The 13,838-nt window shown below is 40.4% G+C and overlaps 1 protein-coding gene across 1 annotated transcript in view; it reads left to right on the top strand.

The window, feature by feature from the left end:
• Positions 1–13,838, top strand: part of GALK2 (galactokinase 2) — a 260,803-nt gene that overhangs the window by 220,623 nt on the left and 26,342 nt on the right. The window contains exon 9 of the mRNA XM_044279616.1: positions 10,665–10,866. Within this exon, the coding sequence (XP_044135551.1) occupies positions 10,665–10,866 (202 nt within the window). The remainder of the gene's footprint in view (positions 1–10,664; positions 10,867–13,838) is intronic.

Below are 13,838 nucleotides of genomic sequence, written 5' to 3'. Positions count from 1 at the left end.
AAAAAAAATAAATTTGGGTCAAAACTTTGTTTTTATGTCACTTTTAAAAGTGAGTGGGCACCAGATTTGTGAAATTTGACTATTATAATGGTGGACCATGGCCGACACTGCTCCAGTCACTCAGACAGTCAACCCTACATTTGCCCATCTGCTCTTCCTCTGTTGACCTGGACCCGTCGATCTTCCTCAGCTTCCTTGCATTGGATCAGGCCACCACAATTCTGTTTTGTCTCTCCTCGCATGCTGCAACCTGCTGTTAGCTAGGCCTCTCCCCTAGTCCTCAGGGTATGAACAGCTCCCTGGGCTCTTACAGGGCAAGCACCCATGCGCCCAGTGGCGTAGGGATCGCCATAGCAATGGCTATGGGGCCCTACGCCACTGGGCCCCCGCCGCCGACTGAGGATGAAAAAATAATAATATAAAACCATGTGGCGAGTGGGCCGGGCCCGGGCGTGGCGCTGTGATAGGGGGCGGTCGGACTAGGAGCCGGAGGCAGAGAGGCAGTATGGGCTGTGGTTTGCCGGAAGTGTAGGAGGCGGAAGTGGCATGTACAAGGAAGCTGGAGTGTGGGTGGCTGGGTGGCTTGGCGGCGCGCGCAGTACGGTACGGCTTCACCGTGTCGTTCGGTTCAAGTGGCTGAGGTGAGGGCTGGCTGGGGAGTGGGACTGAGTCCGTCCCTGTTGCGATGTGTGTCCAACCGAAGCAGCAGGCGGCAGCGTCAGTCAGTCAGTGAATGGAGTCAGACGTGGAGTACTGTAACTGGAGACTAGAGTGGACAAGTATTACAGACCCCTCAGGTAGGATTAGGTGGCTGTGTCTTTGCCAAAATCCCACTAACCATTACCACAAATGCAGCTGCGCCTGCCAGGCTTGAGCAGGTATATGTGTGAATAGGGAAGATGCTGAGATCCGGCTGTACCTTACAGTGAGCTACCGCCGGATCTCAGCATCTTCCCTAGTCCATATTCACACATATACCTGCTCAAGCCTGGCAGGCACAGCTGCATTTGTGGTAATGGTTAGTGGGATTTTGGCAAAGACACAGCCACCGAATCCTATCTGAGGGGTCTGTAACACAGGAAGGTGAAAGTACATATTGTGGGGTGTGTATGTGTATTAGACAGAAGGTAGGGATATGTCTCTTGTGTAGTTTGGGTATTAGGGAGAGTAAGGGGTATATATCTAGTGCTGATACAGAGCCACTCTTCACCTACACATGTATCAGCACTAGATATATACCCCTTACTCTCCCTAAATACCTAAACTACACAAGATACACATCCCTACCTTCTGTCTCATACACATACACACCCCACGATATGTACTTTCACCTTCCTGTGTTACAGACCCCTGTACAATTTAACAATCTTCTTTAATACACAGACATTTAGGCTGGGTTCACACCTGAGCGTTTTACAGCGCGTTCCTACGCGCTGTAAAACGCTCAACAGGCAAAAACCAATGATTCCCTATGGGAATGGTTCTCACCTGAGCGTTTTACAGCGCGTACGAACGCACTGTAAAAAGCCCTACGCCCCAAGAAGTACAGGAGCTTCTTTGGGGCGTATTGTTGCACGTTCCCGCACATAGACTTAGCGGGAACGCGCGACAATGGGCATTTGTTTGTTTCCTCGCGCGTCTGTAAACGCACGATAAAAACGCCTGAAAAAAGTGCATACAGAGTACACTCAGGTGTGAACCCACACTTAGATTCATACATTTCCTACACTGACACAAATGCGTTGCCAGTGACCAACTGTCTGTGCTCAGTCCTACGCGTAACCATCGCAAGTGCATGAGGAGCTGCGGATGTGGCTGCAAAGTCTGAGAGGTATGTGGGAGATTCGGGACGGGGGGGGGGCCCATAATTTTTTTTTGCTATGGGGCCCAGTCATTTCTAGCTACGCCCCTGCTTCACAGCATATGCTGAACACATTTTATAAGTGGTCAGAAACTTGTAAATAACTCATGAAAGAATACAGTTACGTTAAAACCAAGCACACCATTATTTTTCTTGTAAAATTTACAATAAGTTTGAGGTGTCACATGACCCTCTTCCTATTGAAAAAACAATAGTTGGATTCAAAATGGCCGCCATGGTCACCACCCATCTTGAAAAGTTTCCCCCCCTCACATATACTAATGTGCCACAAACAGGAAGTTAATATTACCAACCATTCCCATTTTATTAAGGTGTATCCATATAAATGGCCCACCCTGTATATATACAGTGCTGTGAAAAACTATTTGCCCCTTACAGATTTTGCACATTTGTCTTAAATGTTTCAGATTATTAACAAATTTGAATATCAGATAACCTGAGTAAATATGAAAAGCATTTTTTAAATTCTTTCCTTTATTATAACTAGTTTCACACTAGCGGTAGGGGACTCCGTCAGGCTATTCCAGCGGGTGAACTGTGCCGCTAGTTTACGCGTGACCCCGGACTGCCGCTCCGTCCCCAATAATGGGGGCGGGGGAGGAGTTATGGCGGCAGCATGGCAGCGCACGCTTAGAGGCGGCTGGACTAAAAGTACTGCATGCAGACATACAGCTTGCCAGAGTCCCCTGCCGCTAGTGTGAAAGTAGACAAAAAAGCGATCTCAAACAACCTGGACTTGTGTGAAAAAATAATTATCCCTCCACCATGAATTAAGGCCTCATGCACACGACCGTTGTGTGCATCCGTGGCCGTTGTGCCATTTTCAGTTTTTTTTTCGCTGACCCATTGACTTTTTCGGAAAATGCACCGTTTGGCAGCCGCATCTGTGATCCGTGTTTCCTGGCCATGAAAAAAATATGACCTGTCCTATTTTTTTCACGGCCAACGGTTCACGGACCTATTCAAGTCAATGGGTCCGTGAAAAATCACGGATGCACACAAGATTATCATCCGCATCCGCATCCGTGTCCGTGATCCGTGTCCGTTTTTTCCTATCATTTCAATGGCAAACTTGACTTAGATTTTTTTTTCATTTTTCATGTCCGTGGATCCTCCACAAAACAAGGAAGACCCACGGACGAAGAAACAGTCACAGATCACGGACCTACGGACCCCGTTTTTGCGGACTTTAAAAAAAAAAAAACGGTCGTGTGCATGAGACCTAACTGTGATTAATCACAGTTATTGGAAAGCTGAGTTCATATTCACTAACCACAGTCCTAAATACTGCCAGACCTGTAGAATCAAAACATCACATTAAAAGAACTTGTTGGCAACATGAAGCAGGCTGAAATATCTCAAAAAGCAACACATCATGCCCAGGGCCGTCTTTAATATTGCTTGGACCCTGGGCAAGAATTTACTTGGGCCCCCTGGATCCCGCCTTCCCACTACTGGACCAAGCTGTGCATGTGTGTGTTTTGGGAAATCAGGAGAATCGCTGGTTTGACTGACAGCTATCTAATGGTATTTAAGTAGAGACAGAAAAATTATTTGCTGATTTGCGTTTTTTTACGCTGATTTTGGATGCGGATTTCAAAATGCACATGGTTTTGACAGAGTTAGACGTCCACTAAGTGGATTTTTCAGCCGTCCAATTTTTAGCAGCATGCTGAAAGAAGGTATCATTTAAACAGCGCAGATACCCATTGAAATTGAATAGGAAGCAGATTTTCCACGCAGATTCTGATGCAGAAAACTCAGTGTTAACATACTCCAAGGTGTTGACTATACCGCAGTCATGCTGAGTCGGCCTTACTTGACATCATACATGAGGCATAAAGGGAGCCATCTTCTTCTAGCTGTGAAGTTCAGGGAGTGACACCAGACATCTCACTAGTCGCTGCAGGACACACAATCACTTTCCATTGTGTCTGTTGTTATAAAGGACTCCTGCTTGGGTGCAGAAGAACTTCTTCTTGATGTTTCTGGAGATAAATGGCTCTGAACTAATAGGCGGTCAGCAAATTACAGTGACTCCTGTAATAATGAACAGGTTAAACAGGCACATGAGGAGCCTTCATAGCAGTACATGACCTACCTAGAGACGGCTGCTCCTGACATAGCTCAGGGAAGAAGAATTATCTGCCGCTGTCAGAAATCTTCTAGATGCATCTTCTCTGCTACTTACAGCGTGGAAATGGACACCTCCAGTATTGTCCTTGTAGTCTCAAGTGTCCTTCTGACCTCTCTATATCATTCTGACCTCTATCTGACCACTATATATTCACCTGGTACTCTAGTCGAAGCTGTGTCTAAAGGTCACCATACACATGATTTGTTGGCCGAGTGCTCATCTCATACATATACGTTCTTGACTCTGGAGAGAGGGAGAAAGTCAGTGTCAGAGGAGGCTTATCTTCCCACTAACAAACTACTGTAGCAGGCAGGCCGGCCGGCCAGCAGTGTAACTCACTCACTCCGTCACGTGTCTGCTTCATTAATAAAGTGGGAGGAGCAGGCACGTGACTGAGTGAATGAGTTACACTGCTGGCCGGCCTGCCTGCTACAGTAGTTTGTTAGTGGGAAGATAAGCCTCCTCTGACACTGACTTTCTCCCTCTCTCCAGAGTCAAGAACGTATATGTATGAGATGAGCACTCGGCCAACAAATCATGTGTATGGTGACCTTTAGACAGTCGTTTTCGGGACACAGAGCCGGAGGAGCCAAGATATTTTACGATTTCATTGTGGCCAGCGGGGCTCAAGAGGCAGCCCCCCGCGTTAAAAACGGCACTGATTATGCCCCAATATGAAGAGATTCAAGAACAGATGAGAAAGAAAGTCGTTGACATCTGTCAGTCTGGAAAAGGTTACAATATAATTTCTACGGCTTTGGGACTCCAGTGAACCACAGTAAGAGCTATTATCCACAAATGGGGAAAACATTGTGAACCTTCCCATTCGTGGCTGACTTGCCAAAATTACACCAAGAGTACATTGACGACTCATCCAGAAGGTCACAAAAGAACCCAGAACAACATCTAAAACACTGCAGGCCTCATTTTCCTCAGTTAAGGTCAGTGTTCATGATTCAACAATAAGAAAGGGACTGAGCAAAAATGGTATTCATGGGAGTTTCAAGCAAAAAACACTACTGACAAAAACAAACAAACACAAAGGCCCATCTCAAAACACATCTTGATAATCCCAAAGCCTTTTGGGAAAATATTTTGTGGCCTAATGAGACAAAAGTGGAACTTCATTGAAGATGTGTGTCCTGTTACTTGTGTAAAGCTAACACAGCATTTCAGAAAGAGAAAATCATACCAACAGTCAAACTTGGTGGTGGTAGTGTGAAGGTATGGGGCTGATTTGCTGGTTCCGGACCTGGACAACATTCTTTAATTGATGGAACCATGAATTCTGCTCTCTACTAGAAAATACTGAAGGAGAATGTCCGGCCATCAGTTTGTGACCTTAAGGTCAAGCGTATGTGGGTTTTGCAGCAGGACAATTATCTGAAGTACACCAGCAAGTCCAACTCTGAGTGGCTGAAAAAAAACAAAATGGAAGGTTTTGGAGTGGCCTACTCAAAGTCCAGACTTAAATCAAGATGCTATGACATGACCTTAAATGTTCGAAAACCATCCAATGTGGCTGAAATAAACCAAAGGTGGCAAAACCAGTTATTAGATTTAGGGGACAGTTACTTGTTCACATAGGGCCTAGTTGGTTTGGATAGCTTTTCTACCTTAATAAATGAAATTATCATTTAAAAACTGCATTTTTGTATTTACTCACGTTATCTTTAATATTCAAATTAAGTGTGACAAATAAGCAAAAAGAAAAGAAATCTGTAAAGGGGCACATACTTTCACAGCACTGTATCAATCTAGTCAGCTTCTCCTGCTCAAGCACTATGTTCAATGTGACAGGTTTCCTTTAATGTCCCTATATAGCTCAGGCAATTGCATCCTTAAAGCGTACCTCAAGTTATACACAAGTTTTCATAAATGAATAGTACAGGTGAATATAAGAACTTTTGTAATATAGCTAATTAAAGAAGTATGCTTCTTCCTGGGCTTCTGAGGCTGCTTTCTTTCTTCTTTCCTTCACTCAGCCTCTTATCTCTAATAGAACCTATTTCAAGCCCCACACACAAAAGTCTGTGGAGACAGGAGGAGGGATGAGGAGGCTGATGCCAGTTAGTACATGATTTATTTCCTCACTCTGAGCAGTGGAAGAGCCTTATCCTACTAGATATAGTAAAGTCAAAAGTGCTAAGTGTAGCAGAGCTAAGAAACAACAGTTTGTATCTCCCATTCAGCAGCCCCCCCCCCCCACCCACACACACTTCTCTCCTAGGAAAGCAGCCTGATAAGATATAAAGACATATTATAACGTTTCTTATAGTCACATGCCCTATTCATTTATGAAAAGTTGTTTTATAATTGGGGGTACGCTTTAAGAGGTTAAAGGATTTCTGATCACCTTTTTGCCCTTTGAGAGATTTTGTTTTTCATAATGAATAGATCATGATTTCTAAAACTTGAAAGATTGAAGATGGTGTTTACTTCACCAGTACTGCATGTGATAGAAGGCTCAGCAGTTGGGATAACTAGAAACATATGTAACTCTGGCCTGTTTTAACTTTCAATCTGTAATTTTTGTTAAAGACATTTCAGCATAATTGATTGCTGCAGCTATTTCCTCTTTACCGCCAAATACATTTTTCTCTGTATATGTATGGCTATACAGCCTAGATATGGCCTCTCGGCTTTTGTTATACAACAGCCTGCAATTGGCACCTGTCTTGATTCTTATGGCCCCTTTGTGATGAAACCTGCTGAAGCCTCTCTTATTGGACTAAATCAAGAGACACATATCTTATATCAGAATAAGAATTTAAAGCTAAATTTAAATTAGATACCGTACTGCATTTAAATAGCTACCAAATTAATCTCCCTTAATTCAAATATACATTTTATCAAATATATGTTAAAATATGAAAAACCTCTCCATATGGTGCAGTATTATATCACACAAAATCAAATATAGTACCATAAAGGGTCTAAATCATAGGCAAGTGTACTCGATATATGATCTGGATTGAAAACGGGTATATCAAGAGGTAGGACATTAGATGTCCTTCTTTACTCATGGTTTGTTTACACAAGGTATCACAGGAAAATAAGGTTCAGCATGTCTTTTATATTCACATCTTTTGCTGTTCAATGCGTCCCAAATGATTCTCCAGATCCGGGTGTTCTTGGGAATAACATATGTGTCCCTATTCCACCCCTAAATCTCTCCCTGCTTACAGTCTACCCCACCTCTCGGTGGCTAAACCCTTTCAATTCCTACACATGCCCTGAAAAATACAATGCTATTCCCAAAATGAAGATAAGCTCTCTCATACACAGTAGTCCCACGGGAACCATAAAAACAATATAGTCCTGTAAAGTAGGTCCCAAGGGATACATCTAATGCCCCACCTCTTGATATACCTGTTTTCAATCCAGATCATATATCGAGCACACTTCCCTTTGATTTAGACCCTTTCTGGTACTATATTAGATTTTTTTATGATATAATACTGCACCATATGGAGAGGTTTTTCATATTTTAACGTATATAAAAGGTATATTTTAATTAAGGGAGATTAATTTGGTAGTTGTTTTGTTTTTCCCTCCTGATGAGTATCTGATATGTATTTTGGTTTATATACTGCATTTACCAAACATATAACTAATGCAGAAAAATAGCCTAATTAAAAGTAATGTAAATACTTTTAAAGTGAATATATTTCTATGTTGATAAACATACAGAAACTGGGAGACAGATTATATAAAATCATAAATAAACAATATTGCTGATGTTCCCCAGCACGCTAAGGACAACCCTACCATTTGATCAGGTTTCATCAACCCATACTGTTGGAGTTGGGCTGCAGTACAGTGTACTCGTTTTTGAAGCTGCCCTGTATAGTAAAGGATAATCTGCTATGCTTTCTTACACAGTTTAAAAGAAAAGTTACGCTGACCAATAGCACTCTGACAGAGATCTAAAAGACATTCTCTTTGAATGGAACCTTTAGTATATGTTTAACTTATAAGCCGGGAGCTTTTCAGATCTGTACAACTGAACAAATAAATTAGGGGCTTATATCCGATTTGCACCAAACCCAATTCTACATCTCTCTCTCTCTAGCAGCAACTTGAGAAGCCAACCAAATGAGGTGAGGCAGCCCCTTTAAATTAACTGTCAGATTGTCACTGTGAAGCAGAAGCCAAAATCCGGACATTTTATATATATGTCATTGCTAATAGTAGTAATAATCAAGAATTCTATGATGATCAAAATGGTAATAAGACTCGTATCAGACTGATAGCATTATACTGTATTTTACTAAGAGAAGCAGGATTGGTGCCTTTTCATAGAAATGTTACAAGGAGGTTCTTTTTTGAACTTTTTCCAACTAGAACTTCAGCCAAAACATTATTTGTAAAGCTTAACATGAAGAGTGGTTTTGTGTTGGATTTTGTCCATTTTAAAAATGGATTTTATACATTTTGCCATTTTTTGAGACATGTAATTGCAAAATATTTAAACTCTGAAGTTTATGGGATCAGTCCATGCTAACGATTTTGTATGGTTGTTATATGTTTAGCTTGGATCTTACCCAATGCACAGGGAGCCTAAGAATGGTTTAATCACCTCATAGTCTACTTGCTTCTCATCTACCAAAGATCTGCCACACCACAGTGACTATAAGAACCCTGCAGATACTAGTTCTCTGATTGTTACTAAGGATACACCACTGGAGCCACCACAGAGCATGTGGGCACTCTTCTGTCAGCATAACTGCAACTTACATATTCACATATTTAAAATGAATAATTGCCATAAAAGCCTTTTTTTTGTGGATTAGATGCTGTCTCATTCACTTCTATGGAACCATTTTCTTCCATTGCATGGCTCAGCAAAAAAAAAATTAAGCATGTCCTGTAAAAATCAGGACATGGCCCTATTGAAGTCTATGGATCAGCAAAAAAAAACTAATGCAATCAGTTTTTTTGCAGCCATGCTGAACTGTCCGCAAAAAAAGGATCCTCATTTTTGCAGACCGCATACGGCTGTCTGAATGAGTCCACAGTCAGTTGCTTACAATTTAATGTGATGACAGGCGTGAGTGGGCAAAGTGTTTTATAAAAAAAAAAGGGATTTATCAAAACCTGAGCTTCACAACACATCACAGCACGAACAAAGGAGATTTCTAAGGACCTCAAAAGTCGAGATCTTGATGCTCATCAGGTTGGAAAAGGTTACAAAACCATCTCTAAAGAGTTTTTACACCACCAATCCACAATCGGATCACTCCTCTTTCCCCATAACAAAAAAATTAAATAAATACTAGGCATCTCCGCATCCCACAATGCCCATAATATTAAAATATTTATACCACATAACAAACGGCAGAACGAAAAAAAATCGGCATTTTTTTTATTGCTTCATCTCCCTCCAAAAAATTAATAAAAAGTGATTACAAAATCATAAGCACTCCAATATGGCATTAATAAAAGCTACAAATCACCATCCAAACTGTTCCTTAGACATAACAATAAAAAGTTATGGGGGGGACAAAATATGGCAAAAAGAAAAAATATAGATTTTTTTAGTTTTTCTTTTTTTCAGTATTAAAACACATGAAAAACTATATAAATGTGGTATTGTTGTAATAGTACTGACCCAGAGAATGAAGGGCATTAATCAATTTTACTGCATAGGAAACACCGTAAAAACTGTGGTGGAATTGCTTTTTTTTTTTCCAATTCCATCCTATTTTTAATGTTTCAGCTTTCCACTACATTGTATGTAAAAAAACAAACCCTCATACGCGTATAAAACATTTATGGCTCCAGGAATGCATGAGTAAATTGCTAAAATGCAAAACTGGAAAATACAAAGGTCCTGAAAGAGTTAAATGAGAAGCATTATGTTTGGAGAAAGAAAAAGACTGCATTCCAACATAAAAACCTCATCCCATCTGTGAAACACGTTGGTGGTAGTATCATGGTTTGGGCCTCTTTTGCTGCATCTGGGCCAGGACGGCTTGCTATCATTGATGGAACAATGTATTTTGAATTATACCAGCAGATTCTAAAAGAAAATGTAGCAACATCTGTCTGTGAGCTGAATCTCAAGAAAACATGGGTCATGAAGCAAGACAACAACCCTAAGCACACAAGTCATTCGACCAAAGAATGGTTAAAGAAAAATAAAATGATAGTTGTGAAATGGCAAAGTTAAAGTCCTGACCTAAATCTAATAGAAATGTTGTGGAGGGACCTGAAGAGAGTTCATTGGAGGAAACCCACCAACATAACAGAGTTGAAGCTGTTTTGTACAAAGGAATGGGCTAAAATTCCTCCAAGCCGATGTGCAGGACTAATCAGCAGATAAAAAATGTTTAGTTGCAGTTATTTATACACATGGAGGTCACACCAGATACTGAAAGTAAAGATTCACATTCTTTTGTCACTCGCAAATATGTGATGTTGGATCACATTCCTGAATAAATAAATTACCAAGTCTAATATTTTTGACTCATTGATTTGGCTATCTTTATCTACTTTTAGGACTTGTGTGAAAATCTGATGTTTTAGGTCAAATTTATGTAGAAATTTAGAAAGTTCTGAAGAGTTAACAAACTTTCAAGCACCACTGTAGTTTACTGATTATCCGCATTTTTATGTATCTTACGTTTCTTGTTTCTTTAGTGTCTACCTTCAAACTATACCAGCGAGCTAAGCACGTCTACAGTGAGGCTGCAAGAGTTCTGGCTTTTAAGAACGTTTGTGATGAGGCACCTGCCAATGCTGTCCAGCTGCTGGGGGACCTCATGAACCAGAGCCATGTGAGCTGCAGAGACATGTATGAATGCAGCTGCTCTGAACTAGATCAGCTGGTGGACATCTGTCTGTAAGTTTTGACAACTACACTGAAAAAAATGATTTTGGCTTCCTGTTTGATTAGATGATGAAGTAATGACATTAGTTTCCACAATATCAACTCCTTTGGCGCCACAAATAGAAAGTGACTAATTTCTTTTTCTTTTCTTTTTTTTTGGCGGGTCACTTTAATGTTGTACAATTCTTTTTGGGAGCAAATGGTTAAGTGTTAGAAAGTTATATTTGTTGAGATTAAACACATTTTAAGTCTTTAACCCTTAGGATGTACGGCGCATAAAAGCAGGACAGAAATCCCAGCACACTACAGGAGCTGCGCCAGCCAGGTCAGAGGCAGGGGTCCGGCTGTCAATGATAGGATAGCCAGAACCCTGCTGTATGCTCTAGCATCGGTGAAAACACCGATGCCAGTGCATTAACCCTTGCACGGCTGTGATCAGCGCTGACCGCGGCATGTGCGGTATCCTTACGGATGCCGGTGTCCATGGAGTCCAAGCGCTGCTGTGACAAGGAGCCCATGGCAGGGAAGGCAGCCTGATGCCTTCCTTAGGCATCATGGCTGCCTTCCGGGAGAGCCTGTAAGATCCAGTCCCCTGGATCTCACAGGCAAGCAGGCTGTAAGCGTATTACAAAATCATCCTTTTCCCAAAATAAAGTTTAATTTTTTTTTGTCAAAAATAGGGAAAAAAAGCAAAGTAGACATATTGGGTATAGCTGCGTCTGTATCGACCGGCTCTATAATATCATCACATGACCTAACCCCTCAAGTGAACACTGTAAAAAAATAAAAACTGTGCTAAAAAAACAAAAGTGCAACACCAAGCGATCAAAAAGGCATATGCCCCCCAAAATAGTAGCAATCTAACTGACACCTCATCCCGCAAAAAATGAGCCCCGTACCTAAGACAATCGCTCCAAAAATTAAAAAAAACTATGGTTCTCAGACTATGGAGACACTAAAACATGATTTTTTTTTGTTTCAAAAATGCTTTTACTATGTTGAATGTAAAAATATATAAAAAAGTAGACATATTAGGTATCGCGACGTCTGTAACAACCTTTTCTATAAAAATGCCATATGACCTAACCCATCAGGTGAACACCGTAAAAACACTGTAAAAACAAAAGTGTCAAAAAGCCTTTTTTTGTCACCTTACATCACAAAAAATGCAATAGCAAGCGATCAAAAAGTCATCTGCATCACAAAATAGTACCAATCCAACTGTCATCTCATCCTGCTAAAAATGAGCCCCTGCATAAGACAGTTGCCCAAAATAAAATAAAAAATCTATGGCTTTCAGAATATGGAGACACTAAACAATAATTTTTTTCAAAAATGCTTTATGTAAAACTGAAACAACCAACCAAAAAAGTAGTCATATTTGGCGTTGTCGCGTCCGTAACAACCTGCTCTATAAAAATAGCTCATGATCTAACCTGTCAGATGAAAAAAGAAAAAAAAACGTGCCAAAGCAGCAATTTTTTTGTTACCTTGCCTCCCCAAAAGTGTAATTTAGAGCAACCAAAAATCATATGTACCCTAAAATAGTCCCAACAAAACTGCCACCTTATCCTGTAGTTTCCAAAATGGGGTTATTTTTTGGAGTTTCTACTCTAGGGGTGCATCAGGGGGTCTTTAAATGTGACATGGCAGCTTAAAATTATCCCAGTGAAATCTGCTTTCCAAAAACCATATGGCGTTCCTTTCCTTCTGTGCGATGCCGTCTGCATGTACAGCAGTTTACGACCACATACTGTATGGGTTGTTTCTGTAAAGTACAGAATCGGGGCAATAAATATTGAATTTTGTTTGGCTGTTAACCCTTGCTTTGTTCGATGGAAAATCTGCCAGAAAAGTGAAATTCTGAAATATAATCTCAGTTTTCCATTAATTATTGTGGAACACCTAAAGCAGGCACGCTCAACCTGCGGCCCTCCACCTGTTGCAAAACTACAACTCCCAGCATGCCTAAACAGCCTACAGCTATCAGCCTACAGCAGGACATTGTGGGAGTTGTAGCTTTACAACAGCTGGAGGGCCGCAGGTTGAACATGCCTGACCTAAAGGGTTAACAAAGTTTGTAAAATCAGTTTTGAATACCTTGAGGGGTGTAGTTTCTAAAATGGGGTCATTTTTGGGTGGTTTCTATTCTGCAAGCCTCACAAAGTGACTTCAGACCTGAACTGGTCCTTTAAAAAATGGGTTTTTGATATATTTTTTTTACATTTCAAGATTTGCTTCTAAGCCTTCTAACGTCCCCAAAAAATAAAATGGCATTCACAAAATTATCCAAACATTAAGTAGACATATGGGGAATGTAAAGTAGTAACTATTTGTCTAGTTATTACTATCTATTATAAAAGTAGAGACATTGAAATTTGGAAATTTTCCAAAATTTTTGGTCAATTTGCATTTTTTTTTTATAAATAGAAATGAAAATTTTTTTACTGAATTTTACCACTGTCATGAAGTACAATATGTGACGAGAAAACAATCTCAGAATGGCCTGGATAAGTGAAATTGTTTTAAATGTATTAATACCTAAAGTGACACTGGTCAGATTTGCAAAAATCAGCCTGGGATTTAAGGTGAAAAGTGGCTCGGTAGTGATGGGGTTAAAGCACTAGTATTCTGTAAAACACATGCAATAACTGTGATATATTTGTATTGAATGCATAGATCATTTTTAATGATTTCTATGAGCTTGTAGATTTTTGCATGTTCATGAAACTACAAAAATAATCTAAAATATATTATTGAAAAGAGGAAACTGAACTTTGGTCACGTAGTATAGCACAAGATACGTAAGGGTGTGTCCTAGTTTTGTACTTAAAGTGAATGTCTCGGCAAACTATTTTTCTGCCAGCTAAAACCAGATAGCAACACATATCCTATTTAAAAAAATATATTTTCTGATTACAGATTTTTTAAATTATTTTTCCTGTTCATGATTATGGGGGTGGCTGTCTTGCCCAAGCTGTTCT

This window comes from Bufo gargarizans, chromosome 2 (assembly GCF_014858855.1).
Source record: "Bufo gargarizans isolate SCDJY-AF-19 chromosome 2, ASM1485885v1, whole genome shotgun sequence".
Lineage (NCBI taxonomy): Eukaryota > Metazoa > Chordata > Amphibia > Anura > Bufonidae > Bufo > Bufo gargarizans.
This window is presented reverse-complemented; position numbering and strand designations above follow the sequence as displayed.